Source organism: Anabas testudineus, chromosome 19 (assembly GCF_900324465.2).
Source record: "Anabas testudineus chromosome 19, fAnaTes1.2, whole genome shotgun sequence".
Lineage (NCBI taxonomy): Eukaryota > Metazoa > Chordata > Actinopteri > Anabantiformes > Anabantidae > Anabas > Anabas testudineus.
Genome location: NC_046628.1, coordinates 5,281,344 through 5,302,162, shown reverse-complemented (window position 1 = coordinate 5,302,162; position 20,819 = coordinate 5,281,344). Strand labels below are relative to the sequence as shown.

The 20,819-nt window shown below is 41.1% G+C and overlaps 1 protein-coding gene and 1 pseudogene across 4 annotated transcripts; one reads left to right on the top strand and one right to left on the bottom strand.

Annotated features, from left to right (window-relative positions):
* Positions 1–1,791: 1,791 nt before the first annotated feature.
* On the bottom strand, positions 1,792–6,192 carry LOC113155927 (annotated as a pseudogene).
* A 599-nt stretch (positions 6,193–6,791) lies between these two features.
* LOC113156233 (zinc finger CCCH domain-containing protein 7B-like) lies at positions 6,792–19,602 on the top strand. Of its 4 annotated transcripts, none has more exons than XM_026351231.1 (21): positions 6,792–7,043; positions 7,863–7,924; positions 8,054–8,090; positions 8,288–8,485; positions 8,966–9,124; positions 9,325–9,465; positions 9,547–9,589; positions 9,705–9,931; positions 10,079–10,376; positions 10,605–10,663; positions 10,817–10,916; positions 11,094–11,255; positions 12,159–12,364; positions 12,468–12,568; positions 12,697–12,878; positions 13,095–13,174; positions 13,470–13,735; positions 13,988–14,093; positions 14,289–14,397; positions 14,715–14,848; positions 15,310–19,602. In XM_026351231.1, the coding sequence occupies exons 2-21, from the start codon at positions 7,866–7,868 to the stop codon at positions 15,343–15,345; spliced, it is 2,703 nt and encodes a 900-aa protein (XP_026207016.1). In that variant the 5' UTR covers positions 6,792–7,043; positions 7,863–7,865; the 3' UTR covers positions 15,346–19,602. The 4 variants fall into 4 exon arrangements, with proteins under 4 accessions (XP_026207016.1, XP_026207018.1, XP_026207015.1 ...); XM_026351233.1 differs by having other exon boundaries at positions 9,705–9,940; positions 14,715–14,815; XM_026351230.1 differs by having other exon boundaries at positions 6,793–7,043; positions 9,705–9,940.
* The last annotated feature ends 1,217 nt before the right edge of the window (positions 19,603–20,819 follow it).

Genomic DNA, 20,819 nt, shown 5'->3' with positions numbered 1-20,819 from the left:
CTTTCTCGTCCCTGGTTGGAAGTTCATGATCACATAAGTGGACCAAATCTCGGAAAGAATTTATAACCGAATGTTTTTAGAAAAACCAACAAAACAAAATGTTGTTTCACTTTGTTTTTCAAATCACACAAATAAGATGGTCGTGGAAGACATTGACATTAAGTAACGTGCTGTTGACATTGTTTTGGTTTTGAACACACATACTTATGTTTAGTGTGTTTTTGTTTTTCATTGTTTGGAGTTTAAACCTCGTGTGTGTCCAAAAGGTTTTGTACCTGCAATAGAAATACCTTTTTTAACCCAGTCACAGCATTTTTTATTTGCGTACCGTTGGTGCAGCAGCAGTTAATGAATATCAAAGTAAATTTTCCAGAAAAAAATGCTAAAAATAAGTTTCGCACTCGTTCAATGGGAAAGCAATATAATAGGGTTACCTACTGCTGTTTTGGGAGCAGCTCAGTACTCTAGTTTTTTTCAAACAGTTGGGGAATAAGGCAGAGCAGCATAGGTTTCTTAAAACTGTAGCTGCTCTGTCTGCAACGTCTACGATCTGTTTGTACGGCAGTTGTCGAGGGGGGGGGGGGGGGGGGGGGGGGGGGGGGGGGGGGGGGGGGGGGGGGGGGGGGGGGGGGGGGGGGGGGGGGGGGGGGGGGGGGGTGGTTCATTTTTCTCTATGGATTATCTTAAAGTGGTGCAGCCAACTACCCCATCACTGTACACGCGGTCCTCTAAACTGTCTAAGTATGACTGAGCTGTAAGGGATCAGTGGAGACCTGCCCTGTCTGCTTCGGGGGTCAGTGATCGGCTTCACACGTGTCTTCAAGCTCTACAAAAAAGGCACGTGGAAATACTCTCAGGGCTCTCACACACACCTTGGCCATTTGACTCGACGTATATTAGCACTTTATACCCACAGGCAGGGTGAGGAAATTTAACACCCTTGCTGTCAGTATTAATTGAATAATCTTGCTACATATAATCAGGTTTCATACCTCCTTCATATCACTTTAAGTAAAAAAGCATGGATAATGTCTTTTTAAAACCCACTAATTGTTGGTTACAATTTCTTTTACTAAAAGCAGACAACCTATACAAGCTACAGCGGTTATTTGTTGTTGTTATTATTGGCATGATTGTTTAACTGTTTTAGGGCCACGCTTTTTTTTAACTTTATGTAAGCAATAGTGGGAGACCACTCTGACGATCAGGCTGAGATGAATATAGTTGCTAACATGTTCACTGTTCGAGCCATGACACTATGGGCGAGACTCAAAATTATAGAACGATATTTTAGGGAAATTTGTGATAATACAGGCAACAGCATTAATCAGTACAAACAAATAAGAGCATATCCCACTTCCTATCAGTGAACTACTTTTCTTAAATGAGTTTACATGTGCAAGTAACCAGGTTACTCAGAGAAAGCTGAATTTAAATGCACTTAAACAATCTGGTTGGTTGGATTCTGCACATACATACAGAAATCTGAGTTCTCCTCCATCAAAAATGAACAACTTATAAAAACAGACCATTGTTTGTGTCTGGTTGTGGCAAATATTAGTTATTAGTGTCAAGTGACTGGTTCAATCCATTTCATACTTCTTCGCAGTGCAAGACTGATGTCACTGAAACAAAGCTTTGTTTGAATGAATTAACCCATTTTCGAGACAACTAGTGAAGTGTTTAATACTGGTTCATTGCTTCATTTGCACATCACTGGTAAATAGAATCAGAAAACAAGCATCCAGTCATAGCATAATACAGCGAGGAGATTCTACTCAGAGACGTGAGTTAAAAGTTAGAAAAATGTTCTTACTTGGATACGAAGGTGTGAAGCAGTGAGACGTGGTGCAGGGAGAAGTAGTCCTGCTGGACAGCATGTTCCAAACACAACAGCTGACCTGAGACCAGCGCACCTTTTTCATTTTCCCTTCTCCCTGAAACACAGAACAGATTCTCCAAATTGACGGTTCGCTCATCCACTGACTTGGGTTTTTTCACCACCAAAATATACAGTTTCCCTAACGTTAAATGTATTAGTTTCATGATTTACATGTCTTAACTGTGATTGACTGTCTTTCAGGGAGGTGTACTTTATTTTATTTCTTGAACTTCATCACATACAGCAGCACTGTACCTTAAGGAGTCCCATCTTGACCAGCAGCGTGGAGAGGAAGCAATACGACTGAAGGGTGGTGCCAGAGAGAAGCTTTTTCAACACAGCATCTGTGGAATGACACAGCAAGTAACAATTCATGCAGCGTCAAAAAACTGTATGTTCAACACCAGTGTAGTATTTTTCTGTTTTCTGCCACTGGGTGCGTAACTTGTCAGATACTGTACGCTACACAGTTCAACAATAACATGCGTTAAAGTAGCATTTTATTCACCAATAACTTCAAGGACAGCTGCCTTGTTCTCAGGCTCCTCATTGTACAAAGAAGCAATTTTCAGAAAAATATCAGCTGCCTTGTTTGGGTCAGACTCTTCAACCTGGAGAGACAGGAGATGCAAAAGAATTTAGTTTGTACATGTAAACATCAAAAATCGATCGTTTTCATTATACAACCAAAAAAAAGTAACTTCAAAAAATTCTCACCTGTTGGTGCAGATTTGTCCTCATCTCTCCGAGCTGAATAAGCTTCTCTGCAGAGGGGCAGCTGAGGAAAGACATTATCTCTACCTGAGAATGGACACAAGTCACAAGAAACATGGAAAGAATCTAGTTTTAATGTTGTTGAGTATGTCATGACATTATGAATTAATGTAATAATGAAAGAAAAATTGTATAAAGTGAAAATACTGTTCAGGCTTTCAAGTTAAGCACAATATGACACTAGTTAAATAAAAATAACTAAATAAAAAAGTACATAAAATATATCTTGTATCATACCGAGCACTGAGGTTTAGTAGGGCTGTCTTCTTTTCTTGTCACTCCATTTTCCTTCACAATTTCATAGTCATCCTCGTGGTCTTCATTACATTCATCACTAGCATCATCATCATCATCGTCGTCATCATCCTCTTCTTCTTCATCAGGTTCTCCCTCATCATCACTACAGTGAAAACATTTTTTTTCTGCTCAGTCATCATTTAGTTGCTCATCAGAGATACAATTTGTTGTTGTAGTGAAGAAAGTGGACGATAGCTTCAGGACAGAGTCACTGGATTACTCTACATCACACAAACAATGTAAATTATCATGTAAATTACCTAAGTGATGCCAACATGTCTCCTTTGTCCATGTTCTCCATAGCTTCTCTCAAAGCCTCACCCCTCTTCTCCTAGACAGTTACCTGTTAAGAGTCACAAATTTCTCATTTTATTTTCTGGTTTACAAAAATCTAAAATCTTCATAATTTCCCCATTTTTGTTTACATTTAAACTAATTCCATAACTTTTCTTTTTTTTTTAAATTACCACAAGACCACATGACACCTCAGGTAACAGATGCAGCTAAACTGACACCAGCAGCGTGCCTACCGTTCAGATCCACCTTCTCCATGTGAGGTTTGTCCACGACAGCCTGAGCCACCACTAGAGCAGCAGCTTCTGTGATTTCACCAAATGACAGATTCAGCTCCTGGAAACAAGGTTTATAACAGACAAATATAATCTGGCTGTTTATAAACCAGACACAGACAAACACAAAGCCCAAAACATAAATGTGAACAGACCTTGAGGATCGGCAGTCCCTCTGTCAGGACAGCAGCGAGGGCGATGGCTCCTTCACTGCGGACCAGACAGTCACCAAAGTTGATCACCTGTATGTTCCTCAGGACCCGCAGAGCCTACATGATGGACAGGCAGAAGCCATGTTTAGAAATAATTTGTCTCAAATGCACTAGATACCTGGAAACAAACAAGCCTCACCTGTGCCATGGCAGTGTTCCTCTCTTTGAGAAAGTGTTGTCATTTCAAGTTCAGGACACGGAGTTCTGGGTTGTGCTGCATGGCTAAAGCTAATGCCACCACACCTGAGTAGTTGATACCATTCTGTGGCATGTGGACTTCCTCCAGGCTGCCTATGAACTTGTCCAGAAAAACTAAAGAGTTAAAACACTGTACCTAAGTGGCTTCTTTATGCATCTTTACTCTTTGTAATCACATAATTTTAGTACAAATACAAAATTAATGCCACTACAAGTTTGAAATGTCTCAGAAATGTAATAAAATGTAATGAACAATCGTGAATCACAATTACACAAATACATATATAAGTTAAGAGTTTGAATACATGTTGTAATACATGACTTCTCAACTTTTAAAGAGTGTTACTGCTCTTACTTCACGCTAGCATCAAAACATCAAATTAACAACTTTGAAAGACTTACTGTAGTTTTATAGTGTTAGTTCATGTATTAAAACACATATCAATCAATTTGTATCTATTAGTGTTTGGTAGGCCCACCTTAAAAGCCTTGGCTAGGGCGCTGGCTCCTTCATTTTCCAGGCGGTTCCTTCCCGCAACGAACACTCTCAGTCTGAGTGGAGCTCCGAGGGCTGATGACTCTTTGTGGCACTCAGGTCAGAGCTTCAGCCAGGATCTACACAAATGAAACAGCACCATTACTTTCAACAAATCCAATTCTGTGTGGAACATGTATAAAGTATTATACTATTTGTCTTTATTATCTGAAGGCTTTCATTTGTTGTTTGTAAACACACCTTTCCGCCACCAATCCCCATACCACAGTTGTTGAGCCTCAGCTCCCTTAAGGTGTGGCAGGAAGGGCTCCTCAGCAGCTGCTCTATTCCCTTCACACCATCTGGCCCGAAGGCATTATCACTCAAGTCCAACTCGGTCAGCCTGGCTCCTGCACTCATTATTGCACTTCCCAGGGACCGCTAGTTAGAGAAATGTTAAATGTATTCTTAAAATTACTACAAAAAAAACAAAACATGAAGTGACTAAAACATGTGTTACATGATGTGTGAAATGTGTATTCATGGAAGATGTACTGTATATTAAATCATTTTATCACAAATCTTGAAAATCCAATGAACAGTGGCTGATGTTCTCACCAGAGCTATTGGGATTTCAGAGCGCAGTCTTCCAGTGAACATGTCACTCCAATAGCATCTCTGTAAAAGCAAAGAGTTGTTAAGAAAATAGTGACTGGTGTGAAAACAAACTATAGTAAAGCATCAACCTGCGCTACTACATGCACGAAAGCACTAATTAGCATTCATCAAACAAATCTGAATATCTAGTTATAGTGAGAAAGAGTTAAGGTGTGCACTGCACAATTTATGGGTGAGCTTCAGCCATCTACAACATCAGCCTAAATCCATGATAATGTACTGTTTATTATATTAATGTCTCCACATTCAAATGTTATTACCAGTAATACACTGACAGTTTAGCTGGCCTCGGGTTATGTATGGCTTTAGATCATAGCTAATTCTAATTATGAATTAAAGAGTACCTGGAGCTGGTCTTTGCTCTTCAGAGCCTTGGCAATGGCTTGAGCTGCCTCTACTCCCAGAGTGTTCCCCTCCAGGCGCAAAGCTCTCAGATCCTTGTACAGCTCTATCTCACGGACCAGCTCCTCCACTGAAAGCACAGTTATCAAGTTATGAGGTCTGAAATGGACAGGGACCTGTTCCCTGATGTGAACAGTACCTTTTGTCTACCAAAACTAAATGACTCTTTGCTTCTGACCTGATTCTGCGTTATCCAGCTTCAGACCCAGGCCTTTATAGCTCAAGTCTCCATCTCCGACATGGGTTTTGGAAAGAGCATCAGCCAGCTGAGCAATGTCGTCTGAGGCCATAATGACTCTATAGAGACATACTGAAGTCAGATCACAGAAAGCGGGACTACATTTTAGTACCATTATTACCAAATTAGTAAATAGTACAGTGATACATCTTTAAGAGTATTTTCTAACATCATTCGTTTAAACGACCAATCAACAACCATTGCATTAGCTTTTTAGCTTCACCGGTGCTAGCTAGTAATAGTGCGCAACATAGGAAAACGTTGACCATTAGTTAAACTAACGATGTGACCCGGAGTTCTAACTTTCTAAAATGACTTATCGTGTTTCTCAGCCTCTGGAGAAGTCATGAAGCTCTCAGCGGAAGACAGAAAGCTGCTGTTAATATGGACATTTACCACAAAAAGTCGTTTCCAGTAAAATAACAGCGAACACACGCCGCTCCTTCCGCGCTGCGCGCCGGCTGCTGAAGCATGTGACGTCATGCCGCTCGTCTTCTTCTTCTTCTTCTTCTTCGTTGATTCTAATAACGTCTAATACAATTAATCGTCAACAGTTGCTTTAGCGCCATCTGCCGTCACTGCCTCAACTAGTTTTTCGTGTGGCGATATGTTGATAGCTTGTGTTCCTATTATACCCTTATTTACTACTTTGACGAATTTGTAGACAAATTAGTGTTTTACATAGAAAATATAATACTTTTTACTGCACATATTTATCTGACCTGAGATCAATTTTCCCATTAAGAGTTGACAACCATAAAATCATCTTGCACAATACTCATTGCCATAGATTACAAACTCCAAGAGCAAAAACATAACAGTAACACAAAATGATAATTAGTTTTATTGCAACTGTGATAATAAAATGGTCACCCTGCACAACGAATATTTGTGCTTACGTTATGTTATACAGTTTATTTAGTGCTTATACTGTTTTATACTCTTTACTACAATTACGTAAGGAAATGATTTAATATTTTACCAGTATTATGGACGTAGACGCAACTCAACTAACACTGTGACACAGTTTTTGCTGTCCTCTTGTGGTCAGGCTTCTCCTAGCTACTTGTTGCGATATTGCACTGGCCAAAACAGTTAGCCACTAGCTAGCTAACGTTAGCGTCCCAGCATCCAAGCAGGAACCGTATCGCAGAGAAACTACTGCTCCGTCCACTCACCAATGACAGGGACACTAAACTTACAAATATGCGCCTGGATATTGACTGATATTTGGCTGGGTGGTTCTTCCGATCATTACCGGCGACGTTCTGTGAAGCTATCTCAGATCTGAAAAGCGCAGTGACTTAGCAAACTCTCGGTGAGTTGCCTTGCTAGCTAAGTGTGGGCTGGCACTCCACTAGTAAATTCTTCGCTAACTTACCTGGAAGCTAGTTTATGTGCAGTGTAACCTTAGCTGACATAGCTGTCAGCTCCGCCTTTAACATTTGTAAACTGTACATTACACGACACAATCAAACACTTTGAATGATTCCTTTATTTGCTTCAACACCACGTAAGTTAGCTAAATTAATGATACAGTGATTAGCATTTAGCCTAAGTGAGCAAGAAGTGTTAGCTGGCTAATCCTAACCACCAGTATGCAAACTCAGGTAGCAGCGCTAAGGTAACTTACTCTAACGCCATTAGCAGTTAACGCGATGTAGCTCAAGTTATTTATTTTACATCCATCATGATGATTGCAGATGGCGTTCAATAACAGTTAACGTTATACGCAGCCAAGTCTAATTTCACACGATGTTAGCTAATCATCTTCCAATATTGTTAGGGCTAACGGGTATATTACGTTCCCTTTCCACCACATTTTCCCAATCCCTCCTAAATTTGAACTAAATTACAATATCGTCAGATATGTGGAGCTGTTATTGTAACTTAGCTAACTAACCGGTGGTTCATTTACGATAGTCCGGGGATTGCTTAGCGTGTGTTGGAGGCCTTAGCTTGTTAAGGTGACTGCAAGTATTAAGCAGCGTTGAACTCGTTTTTACCAGCTGTACATCATAACGGTAAACATCAGGATACGAAACTGATGTGTGGATATTTTCACAGTCGTTTTCGCAACTCTTGAAACGGTTATTAGTCTGAAACTGCAGCAGATAAACGTTGTCTTCGCCTTCAGGCTATGGACTCTGAACGACAGAAGCGACGAGAGGAGATTCAGAAAGCAATGAGCTTCATCCAGTAAGTGAACTACTATTACTGACTATCAGTGGCTTTTTTTTTTTTTACAGCTAAACAGTGGTGTCATGACTAAAGTGCAGATGATCTGTAAATGTAGAAGACTGATAGTGTCTTGTGTTCTGTTTACAGGTCATCATTGCCTTTCCCAGAGCCAGAGAGTTATGAGGTTTGTTTTGAGCTTCAGATTTGTCATTTACAACTTTTTGTCATCAGCCTGCAGTACCTACACTATTTACTTGCAGACTCCAGCATGGCCATAGTTACATTTTAGTCTATTTTACTTTGCTCATAATTGTTTCAGTCACACTACTTCTCAAGCTTGCTTTTTCATCTTTACAATCTCTTTAAACATTTCCCTTTTAGGCATTTCTGACCCAGTTGGTTTGTAACTTGCTTGATGAGGGTAACTCTTTCTTTCGGGATGGGGACTGGCGCCAGGCCAGCCAGCAATATGGGGAGGGGATCAGTGTTGCCCGCTACGCCCAGGCTGAGGCCCTCGTCATCCCTCATGAGCTTCTGGAGAGCCTCTATGTGAATAGAGCTGCTGCCTCCTACCAGACGGTGAGGGAGGAGGGAGGGGGTGTCACCTGAAGATGCTCAAGGAGTTGTATAGAAAACACAGCAGTGGATATATATTCATGATGTATATTAGACCAATACTAATATTGAATTCAGAGTTTATTCATACACAGTACTGAGTGTATATCACCACAAGTTATGAGAACTTACAATAATGTTTCTGTGTTTTGTTCTGATCAGTTTAATTCCCACTGTGTCTGGAGCCTAAATGCTTTATGTGACAGTAAACAACAGGGTTTGAAAATTCTGTATTGTTTGTTTAAAAACTGCTTTTAGCACTTAAACTTGCACAAATATTATTCTTACTATTTGACAACTCACTATCTCAAAATGATGTTTCCTAATGTTAAATGTTAATATAATCTATGTTAGTACCAGTAATCCTTTCATGCAAGTTCAGTGGTTCAACTCTTTTTTCTTCCATACTAAATAATACTCAAATGTGCCTCTTTTCACCATCAGAGGGAATATGAGCGTGGTGTTCAGGACTGTGACAGTGCTCTGTACGTATCAGATGGCAGTCGCAGGGCTTTGTATCGCAAAGCACTCTGTCTGAGGGAGTTGGGACGATTCAGAGAGGCTTATGAGTGTGGAACCAAATGTCTCCTTACAGCTCCACATGTAAGTCATCAATACTAATAATATAAGTCAAATCTAGTTGGACAGGAAATGGTGAATGTCACTGTCGGTGTACATATTGAGCCATAAATATGATTTGCTTGTTGACCACAGAGACTATATTGTCTTTCTCGTTGTAGTTCACCTTAAATAAACCTATTCTTGAAAGGTGGCACCATTTCTTTTTGCAATTCATCTTCCAGGACCGACAGGTGAGTGAGCTTGCTCAGGATCTGGCCAATAAACTGGGTCTGAAGGGCCGTAAAGCTTACGTCAGTCCTCAGACAGAATCCACACCCACAGAAGGGGAGGGTCTTGGGGAAACATCCCAACCTACTGGAGAGGTAAGTGCTGTTGTCACTTTGTGGATCTTGCGATCTTGGAAGGGAGGATACCTGAGTTTGTTTGTTTGTTTATTTATTTAGATGTCCTCCAATGGACTGGAATCTCTGAGTGACATTGGGCCAGGTATGGCAGACTGGTAAACCAGTCCAACCAACCAACACATCTGCCTACACCCAGACTCTAATCTCAACTCACGCATTTATTTTCTCTTCTCCTTTGCTGTTTTTTTTCTCCGCAGCGGACCTGTCCAGTGCACAGTGTATCCCTGCTCCTTTGGCCACACCCATCCCAGTCAGTGATGAACCAGCAACCCCTGTGGTGACCCCGTGCACTGACCTGTCAGAGAGCCCCAGCCAAGCCCTGCCTCCCATGCCGTACTCTGTCCCAGTGTCGGAGCACATGGATGAATGCAGCAGTGTCATCAAAGGCGAACTAGACAGTCTTCTGGAGTGCATCCCCAAGAAAGTCAGTGAGGTGACTGAAGGGCAGACAAGAAATAAACAAGCCATATACCCTTACTGCACAACCATTGTTTCTGTTTTAATATTTCAGCAGCAATGATTTTCTTATTTAGTTTATCTAAATGAAGTTTCTGTCTGTTTTCTGCTCCAGAGTCCAGTCCAGGGTGCTATCCCCACCAACCTTCCCAACACAGCAGTTGGTCTCCGGCCTCCTTACTCCCCCAACCTTCCCGCCCCGTCAACACAGCTTCCTACAGCCTTCTTCAGCTCCTCCCTCGGTGATATGCCCGCTCTGGAGCCTTACTCGCCGCTGGCCCAGCGGGACCAGGGCTCCACCCAGGCGCAGGACGCACTGGGAGGGTTTTCTACAGATGGAGAAGGGAAGGCAGGAGTTGCTGCTGGAGGGCTGGACTCGTTGTCTGAGTACACTCTCCCTGGTGAGCTGAGTGGTAAAAGTCTTTGTTTTCATCTTAATGCAAGAAACTAAATCCAGCATTGATTAATTTGTAATTTGCCCTAGTATATCATTAGATCTAAATGGCAGACTCAGATATAATTTAATATGATTTGAATTATTTCGGTCCAGTTCAATGTCTTTGCACACTTGCGTCTACAGCAGACAGTGTGAGTCAGCACCATTACAGTATGCTGTCTGACCTCGTGTCTCTGGTCTTTAGGGGGACGAGTGTGTCACAGCTTCATTCCTGGATTACGCAACCACAGTGCTGCACATGCAGTGAGTGATAAAACACATTCTTCTTGCCGGTCAGACTGGTTTTAAATGAATTGTTAACGGTACTGTTCAATTAACATCTTCTCTGTCCATGCAGTTGGGCTGCTAAGTAAAGTTTTTGTTTATATTAGAGCTAACTATTCTCTTTTTCTTCAGAATGGTCCAGCAGGAACCAACCTCTCCCTGCTCTCCAGGAATCCTCTGGCAGCCTCACATGAGTTTCGGCAGGCCTGTCACGCCTGTTACAGTCGAATAGGTTGGTTCAGGTCACTTACTCCTTAGCTTTTTATTTGTTTTTCTTTCCAAAGCCCATAAACCAAGCATGCTTAGTTATCGTGTAATGTCCAAAATTGTGTTTATGCTGTATTTAGTCATTATTAGCCCCAGTCAGTGAATAATATGACGGATAATGTTTTCCTCCTATTGCTTATAGGTCCACGAGTGATGGACTACAAGTATCAGCCAGAGGCAGCACATCGTTGCAAGAGAGATGTGCTGCTGTGTCGCCTCAAAAACACAGATGATCCCACCTGGAAAAGGATCCGGCCCCGTCCTGCACGGAACAACTTTCTGGGAGCATTTGTACTGTGTAAAGGTGTGTGCACTAATAAGGCAAACTTTCATTCAATAGATGACAACATTAACTCTATCATCTATTTTTATTATTATTATTATTATTACTATTATTAATCATTAACATTTATTGATGTACAGTTATTTTAATAAATCTGTTCTCAACCGCTGATGTTTGCCAGAAAAATCAGGAAATTAACAATTTAAAGAATTGTTCTAGTTAACAACAAGTTAGATAAATAAGAAAGACAAAAAAATCTGACTCAATGTGCTGGATTAACTGTAGGGCAGTAAACATCTTGTAACATTATCTAGTGAACATCAATATCCCAGTCTCCTCATGGTGGAGTACTTACATACATATAGTACTTATGTACCTATATAAGATAATAAATATATCCTACCTTATGTACATGATAGAAGTGAGTAGCATGTTGTTCACTAACATCCAGCTCCTGATGCTCTGAAGATGCCGGGTTATACAGCTTGTCACTTTTGTGTTGACTATGATTTAATTAAGCATAGCTGGTCCTAAAGGACAACAGAGATTTAGCAGCTCTACTGTGAATGTTCTGTTTAAGAGGTGACTGTAGCTCAGTTACAGACGTGTACACACCCCAGGATTGGTGGCTTCCCTTCCCTTCTCTGATTCCTGGCCACAAGTGTCCCTGGACAAGACACTGAAGCCGGAACCTTTGTGGCCTCACAGGGCCACGAAGAATTAATTATATTATTGTTGTTGTTAATAATAATATTAGCATAAGCCTCAGATAGCTGGCTAAACTCGACAGTCGTCAGAAAACAACTTTATGCTGCACCACAACACCGCCCCTCCTTGCCTTCTACATATAGCGGCTAAAATTATTTTAAATAAGTAAATTATTAGCAGATAATTACACGTCTCTGTCCTCTCTGGGTCCTGCAGAGGTGCAGGAGCGTCAGGAGTGCCAATACGGGGAGAACTGTACATTTGCTTACTGCCAGGAGGAGATTGACGTGTGGACGCAGGAAAGGAAGGGAGCACTGAGCCGAGAGCTGCTTTTTGATCCACTGGGCAGCACAGAGAGACGGGCTCTCAGTGTCACCAGACTGCTGCAGCTCCACATGGGCATGTTCATGTTCCTCTGTGAGGTGAGGTCACAGCCTCGGAAACATTCCTATCTTTGTCTTTTTTTTTTTTTTTATCTGCACATTTGGCTCGGCGGAACAAGACTTATCTGTATCTTTTCTACAGGAATGTTTTGACAGTAAACCTCGTATTATCAGCAAACGCAGCAAAGAAAACTTAGCAGTCTGTTCAAACCTCACAGCTCGACACCCATTCGACGATAACAAGTGAGTATATAGTGTTTTGCATTAGTTTGATATTGTTCAAATAGTATTTTTTTTATATGCATTTGTTGGATAGAACTATTTATCTGTCTTTTTCAAAGTGAATTTTACTTTACTTCTGCCAAATGCAGGTGCCTGGTGCATGTGGTGAGGTCCGCCAACGTGCGCTACAGTAAGGTGCGTCCACTGCACCCCCTCTGCCAGTTTGACGTGTGTCGTCATGAAGTTCGCTACGGCTGCCAGCGGGAGGACAGCTGCTCATTTGCACACTCTGTCATTGAACTGAAATGCTGGGTCCTACAGCAGGACACTGGTTGGTAGAACACACACACATCTGTATATTTGAACTCCAGTGTAATTGAAAGTATTGTAATACAAAAGATCTGCCAAATATCTGCTGTATTTTTAAGATATTGATATAGTAAACAAGATGAGAATAGCCAACATTTACAACAGAAATTTACATATTAACAAGAGTATCTAATAAAATAAAAGATTGTCGCTGAGCTGTTTTTGCTGTTTCATTCAGGTATTACCCATGAAGAGATGGTGCAGGAGTCCAAGAGGCACTGGCAAAGGCTGGAGCAGAATGCACAGAAGCAGCAAAAGGTCAGGCAGAAAAGAGAATTGAGGTGGTCGGACATTTTCTGTTCTATATTTAGGAATTATAATATTACAAAATACCAAATACTGTCAAAACCTGCGCAATCTATGGTCCAACAATCAAGTGTATGTACACAGACTACAATATTGTTGTCACAAAGTTTTGTTTCAGTTATTATGCAGGCCACCTTTCTGTATCCAGCTTCACCCAAAATGAATTTGTTTAGTTTATATTCATCATATCATTCTGGCAAAACAGTAGAGCAAAAAGGAATATACTAACCTTTGTTGTTTCTTTCAGCCTATCCACATCCATCCGAGCAGCAGCTTACCTGCAGCAGGAATTGGAGGAATGGTGGGAGGGTGCGGAGGAGGAGGACCCGGGGGAGATGCCCTAAATAGTGGTGGTGGTGGTGTGGGCCCAGTGGGAGGGTTGGGAGCAGTAGCGGGGAGGGGACGGCCTCTCAATTTGAAAATGAAGTTTGTGTGTGGCCAGTGCTGGAGAGAAGGACAGGTGAACGAGCCCGACAAGAACCTCAAGTACTGCACTGCCAAAGCCCGGCACAGGTGAGGCCTGTCGTACTCACCCTATCTGTGTTCTTCAGGTTCAAAGCAATGAGACAGGGAGTTACTGCAGTGTCCAAATACTGACTTTGGTGAATGAGATTTTGAAAATACAGATTATAAAAGTTGCATGTTCCCGCTCACTTTGACCCATACTAGATTATTAAAATGGACTTCCTGTTTCTTGTTTAGTTAGCTGTGCTGCCTCTTTTTAGGCTTGTTTCCTTTCTTTGAACTTATGTCTGGTCTCTTTAGTTGGACAAAGGAGCGTCGGGTTCTGCTGGTGAAATCATTTGAGAAAAAGAAGTGGGTTGTAGTTCGGCCTCTGCCCTTTTCCCGCACCTATCCACAGCAATATGACGTGAGTCCCTCTTTAATCATTTGGTCCGAAACTGCCTTGAAACTGCTAAAACACACAGGGGCAATGGAGGATACAAAAGAAATACTGTTCTTGTTTCTTGGTATGTGGTTGTTTGTAAAAGCAGAAGAGACGACGAGATGACTGTGGTAGTGAATCTCTGGTCAATCAGTAGTCTTCTCTTTGTGTCTCACCCAGATGTGCGTGCATGTGATGAAGCAGAAGAAGTGCCACTACATTGGGAACTGCTCATTTGCCCACAGTCTTGAGGAGAGGGACGTCTGGACGTACATGAAGAATAACAACTGTAAGCTTTTGGTTCCCTGTAGAACCACAGAGGTTTGTGGTGAAGTTTGAGCTGTGCACACTAATCATCGTGTTGCTGCTTTCCTGAAATCAATTTAGAAAAAGAAGAAAAACAAAACATTCGTGAACATGTGTTTGTCCTTTCGTGCGTGTCTGTTTTTCATCATTCCAGCCACAATAAATACCACCTTTTTTTTTTGTTTTTTTTTTGTTAAGCTGACCGCACCCCACTCGTGCTTGTTACAGTGTTTACATAACACATTGTCTTCAGGGTTACTGAGGTTATGTCTCCTTTCCCTCTTTCTCTCCCCTCCGCAGTGAGAGACATGCAACAGATGTATGAACTGTGGCTGCAGCTCACCAATCAGAACAGACGCACAGATAGCTCCGCCGTAACCCCGCCTCCGGAGGACAAGCAGGTCACCATAACAGCAGATTACACAGATGGCATGGTCAGTGGTTACACTGTCACACCATCAACAGCAGTCAAACCTGCAGCTGCTCTTTCCTGCGGCTTCTGTATTGGCTGAATATGGCTGTGTTGTTTCAGGAATAATTTATTAGTAAAATGTTGATAGAGTAATACACACTGGAGGATTCTGCTGCTGCTTGCATCTTAGTGTATTACTAGAGACTAAAGTCATGACTGTTGAGGGAAGTAGATAGTTGTATTAGAGTCTAGACATGAATCATATTTCCAATTGAGGTTGTTTGAAATGATACAAGTCCCTGAGAAATGTGCTCAGTGCAGAAAAGCAGCCTGAGAAATGCAGAAAAGTATGACACTGCTTCCAGAAATTGCCCACAGAACCTTCTATACAAAGGTACAAAGGTTTGCTCAAGTTGTCTCTTTCGGCTCAAGTGGCCCTTATTGTTTGTGAATTATAAGTAGTGCTGCTGTGTGTCGTTTCAGGGAGGCCGGCGGTTGTCAGACGGGGATGACCTCTGAGTGTTGCTGTGTTGATGAGACAGGCCTGCCACACCAGCTACAACTGAACAGTCTGTCATCTTACCAGTGTGACCTCCTCTAGCTTCTAGCCAGCAATGTGAGAGCAGATGGACACACAGCGGAGAAGTTAACCCCGCTCCAGTATATAGAAACACACACATACATACAGAACCACATGCACTCGGCACATGATACACAAACCACAGGCACTGATTAACGTAAAGCGAAATACATACTTAGCTTTAGTGTTTTGTTTTATAATGCCGCAGTTACACACAGCACCTTTAGGTTCCCCTCCAGCAGATGATATCACAGAAATTCCACAGACAGCTAGTTTTGCTCCAACTAAAATAATCGACTAGTATTCCCTAGTGCTCTCTGGACTGAGCGTCCGCCAGGCACCTCTTTTAGTCCTCACAGCACTGAAACGATTGTTGTTTGGGTGCGCTGGTCGCAGCTCTTAAATATTGCTTGGTGACAATTCAGAACTCAGTGGAAGCTTGGCGCTCTCACACAAAAAGTTGCTATTTTAAAATTAGAGTGCCAAAAATGCCAAGCTCTCAGTGTTGTGGAAACATTGACGCGTTATTAAAAGAGGTTCTTGGAGGACTCTCCTCTTAAAGAGGTGTAAGAACCAAATCCTACTCTCCTTCCTTCATGGGATTATTGTGGGAGGGTGAAAATACGTTTTCTGGAGATTAATCATTTTGAGTGTTTTGTTTTTTCCAAGAGGAGTTGTACTTCTTTGTTATATTGTCTGCCATATTGGTAGAACACTATGAATGTAACGCCTGCATGGGCCTTTAAAAATGAGGAGACATTAGTGATTTAAAAAACGTTGCTGTGGTTGTGGAATATAAAATATACTCACATGCCCGCCCTCCTCTTTCTCGATAGAAAAAGGACCCTGGAGTAAGTCGTCATGTAATCGCGCCCGCCAGCCGTCCCCACGTGTGACACAGACACATAACTAGTCTCACAAATGAATCTTGTAGTTGCTGTCAGTCAATCTGTACGTGCTTGACTGGAATAGATTGGTGAAAAACTTTTAAAACACCTGTGGCTAAAGTAAAAAAAGCTAATGACTTGAAATGATTGTTGCCAAAGTAACCAAGCAGCTATTCACCGTCATGCGTAAACTGTGCTGGTAAGCAGCTGACAGAGATGTGATGTGATGGGGGGGGTTACACAGACTCGTGGCTAGAGCTGCTCTGAGCATTAGATCAGTTCAGACTGCAGCTGCCCGTTGAGCAATGATGACCTCACTTGGACTGAAGCACAGTGAAAGTACTGACTATTAAGAAGAAGATTTTAGTTGTGGTAAGAAAAAAAAACTGTGCGTAGTAATAATGAAGAGAAAAATATTGTTTAAAGACTAAGAAGCTGAGAGATGATGATTAAAGACATGTTGGTGACAATTTTTGAATATATTTTTCTATAGCCAGCTGTTAGAGTATTGAAAATAATTTGAGTGTAAGGGCAAATAGCTGTTTCTTCAGTTGAACTGCGGTCATTGTTTCACTGAAAACCAATAACGCTCCCACAGCCTTCGAGTAGAAACTTATGTTCCTCATATGCACCAAAAGGTTTTTAGTTTTTTTTTAGTTTTTTCCTGATAGTTAACAGTAGCCCCGAAAATAAACCTGCTAGCTTGAGACAGGGAAACAATTCGCGCCACATATTGTGCCTATAAACAACACATCCACATGTGACACCAACACACACACACACACACACACACAGACAGAGGCAGGATATCTGTTGCCATCTTATTGTAGCCTTTAATGTGGACGGAAACACGATGGAGGTATGTCTATATTCAGATACGTATACACACATATTATACATATTTACAAATAATGGTATACTACTAATATTAATTGATAACTTAGCGGTTAAGCTTAATAAATATATAACCTGAAAACCTGTATTGATTACATAGAAGAAGTTCTTGTTATTGAGGTATTGCTATATGACATGTATCGCTGAACTAGATAGTGGATTTTTTTTTTTTTAAATTATTCTTTTATTTTGTAATTTTTCCTCCTGTGTGGGTTGTTCCAGACAGGGTTTGTGTGACGGGATTGCAGCAGAGGTTGATTTGAGTTTCAGGGCTGAATACGTGGATTATCTTTACATTGAGAGCAGAACGGTAGGAGGTGAGAAACGTTAGTTTCTTGGTTCACAAGTGCAGCAGCTAAACTGAATGTGAAGAATATGATCCAGTATCAAATGTCCTCCACAGTGGAGAGACTTGTGTAGAAGCTGCACTTCAAGTTTTAAGTATATGTTTAGTGACTTCAGCTCAGTTCAGCAAGTAGCTTCCCATGTTCCCAAATTATGTATTAATAATTAGCTTTCAATATTAAGAAGTAGAAAGAGACGAAGAGAAGTGACTACACCTTCAGATGAGTTTGTCAAATGACAGATGAGTCTATATCTATTTTGTGATGTTAAGTCTGCAGTCCCTACATGTGTCAGGGGAATAAATGGGGATTAACAGGGAAATGGTTGCAACACCAAAGGCTGCAGTGTCTCAATTATCCAGCTCCTCAGATCTGGTCACTCAGCAGCCGTTTCCATCATGTTAATGAGCCCTTGTCTGGAACAGCCCAGGTATTAGCTTATTTGAGGGATCGTATTACTACTACTGCTAGTATTATGATGAATATGATGACAATAATGATTGCTATCTATTGACTATTTCTATTTCTCTTCTATATGCTATTGATATAGTATGTATGTTAATTGCATTGTATAACTCACTCTTTATATATGTATCCATGTATGAATATAATAATTTACAGTAAATATGCGTCTGTGTATGCAGCAGAGCACAGCTCTGTCTGGGAGGCAGTGAGCAGACAACTTACTGTAAGGTTTACAGCGGGCAGCTCAACAAGTTGTCGGCTGCAGGTCGCAGTGTTTCAGTGTTGACCTGGAATCGGAGCTCTCTGCTCACTGCCTGTGCTGCGTGTTTTTGTTTAAGTCGATTCACCAGACAGGACAGCTCTGGAAACAAAAGCATACATAGAGGCCTATATACTCCCGTATAGCGCCTTATTCTATATACTACACCTATGAGGTGATACATACCCCTTATTGTATTATCCTGCTTACTATATACAGTATATGATACCTGATACCTATTATAATATGTAGACACCCTTATAAGGTAATTTAGATAAGAGTTGGTGGAGCTGTTTTTTTCTTCTGTGGCTGTGGAGGAGTTTGCTGTGGTCAGTAATTTGTTCCCATCTTGTTTTTCAAGGCGTGATAGAGGACATGTTGTTAGAACTCAAATGCTCTTCTTTGTTGTCAGTTCCAGATATTTGACAAACAGCTGGCGTGGAGTGATTTTGAAATTCATTACCAGTACCATTTGGTCACGTTAAATGGTGAATATGGCTTCGGTTTCAGTGCCGGCCATCAAGACCTGTTGAAGTGGAACTTGTTTCAGCAAAAACAGAGCATTTGAGGGGAGGCTCCTTCCACTGATGATGTAACTGACAAATACGGGAAAAAAAAGAAAACTGGAAATCTGTGCTGCATGTTCTGTGTGTGTGGTTAAAGGCAGGTGACACATGACACAAATGAAAAGGAAGGCAGGTTCCTGTTACTGTAGCTGTACACATAAACTGGATCATTTTCATTTTCACTGCATTATTTAGACTTTTTTAGTCTCACACAAACTTAGCTTGCATGGTTATGATGTTCCACAGTGTCGGTCTACCTTAGCAAACATGGCCGCTTGTGATTTATGATGTTGAGTTTATTAAACGAGTTTGTTAGGCAGTGGACACTGGTCCTGGTCCAAAACCCAAAGTTTGACTCGTAACACTTTGCATTTGCAAAGAGATAAATAGGATCCATACCTGTGCAAATAGTTTGATATCAAATGGTTAAACTTTATCTTTATGTCGTCCCGATCTCTCCGAAATATAAGTTGATGAAGCTGAACGATTTATTCAGACTGTGAGTGTTGTAGGTCCTTCCTGACGTGGACTAGTGCAAAGTGAAGTAACGTGACTGAAACATTAATTACATTTCTCATACCTGCAGTATCTAGTCCATTGATAACAGGGATCATCTTAGTTAATGCAGACATTATTTGATCTCTATCATAAAGTGATGGAACCTCCTCAGACTGGCTCTCGTTGCTTATGGTATTTATTCATTTATTGTGATAGTCCTCAGGCACTGGGGCATTTATTTTTTCTGCTGTGGATGTTGGACCTCTGTGCTAGGTGAAGCAGGCATAACGCAATGAAATAAAATGCATCTAATCTATTTATCAACGCATTCATGAAGAAAAACGTTTCTAGGATGCTTGACATAAAGGATAGCTGTTCTCTGACTAAATTGACTTTCATCCTGGGTTAGTTCATCAGTTCTGATCATCTCTTCCTGCTGCAGTTTAACGAGATGACACGGTTCTCAGCTGTGAAATGTTAACGTGACTCCTCCCTCCCCTCCCTTCCTGCAGTTTGTGTCATTTCATCTGCACTACCAACACACTCGCACAGCCACAACAAGATCTTAATGCATTGGTTTAGAAAATAATTTGACTTGTTTTCAATGTCTCAGATGAAGAAACCAGGGTCGTAAGAAGTGGGGAAAAACAAGGCCTCTTTTTTTTGTACTGTATTTTTACATTTTGTTGTTTTATGTTTTGATTTATCTTCTTGACTTTGTTTTCTCTTTTCTCCTCCCTGGTTGGAAGTTCATGATCACATAAGTGGACCAAATCTCTTGAAAGAATTTAATAAACCGAATGTTTTAGAAAACAATGTGTTTCACTTTGTTTTTCAAAGCACACAAATTCAGATTGTCGGTGGAAGACATTGACATTAGTAACGTGCTGTTGACTTGTTTGGTTTTGAACACACATGACTTATTTTTAGTGGGTTTTTTTTTTCATTGTTTGGAGGTTAAAACCTCTTGTGTGTCCAAATGTTTGTTACCTGCAATAGAAATACCTTTTATTAACCCTAGTCACAGCATTTTTTATTTGCTACCGTTGTGCATCAGCAGTTAATTGAATATCAAAGTAAATTTTCCAGAAAAAATGCTAAAAAATAAGTTTCCAGCTTCTTCAATGGGAAAGCAATAGTAATAGGTACCTACTGCTGTGAGGTAGTTACTCTAGTTTATTCAAACAGTGGTGAAAAATGCAGAGCAGCATATGTTTCTTAAAACTGTAGCTGCTCTGTCTGCAAACGTCTACTATCTGTTTACTGCAGTGTGTCGAGGGGTGGTTCATTTTTCTCTAGATTATCTTTAAAGTGTTCAGCCACACTACCCCCTCACTGTCACGCTGTCCTCTAAAACTGTCTAAATATGACTGATCTTAAGGGATCATTTGAGACCTGCCTGTCTGCTCGGGGGTCATTGATCTTCTTCACACGTGTCTTCAAAGCTCTTACAAAAACATGCACGTGGAAATACTCTCAGGGCTCTCACACACACCTTTG

Excerpts from the sequence above, each read along its gene's own strand:
- LOC113156233 (XM_026351230.1), top strand. The coding sequence starts at position 7,866 with ATGGACTCTGAACGACAGAAGCGACGAGAGGAGATTCAGAAAGCAATG. Across the intron at positions 9,125-9,324 it reads GTCTCCTTACAGCTCCACAT|GACCGACAGGTGAGTGAGCT; the intron begins GTAAGTCATCAA and ends TTCATCTTCCAG. Across the intron at positions 12,569-12,696 it reads CACCCATTCGACGATAACAA|GTGCCTGGTGCATGTGGTGA; the intron begins GTGAGTATATAG and ends TGCCAAATGCAG.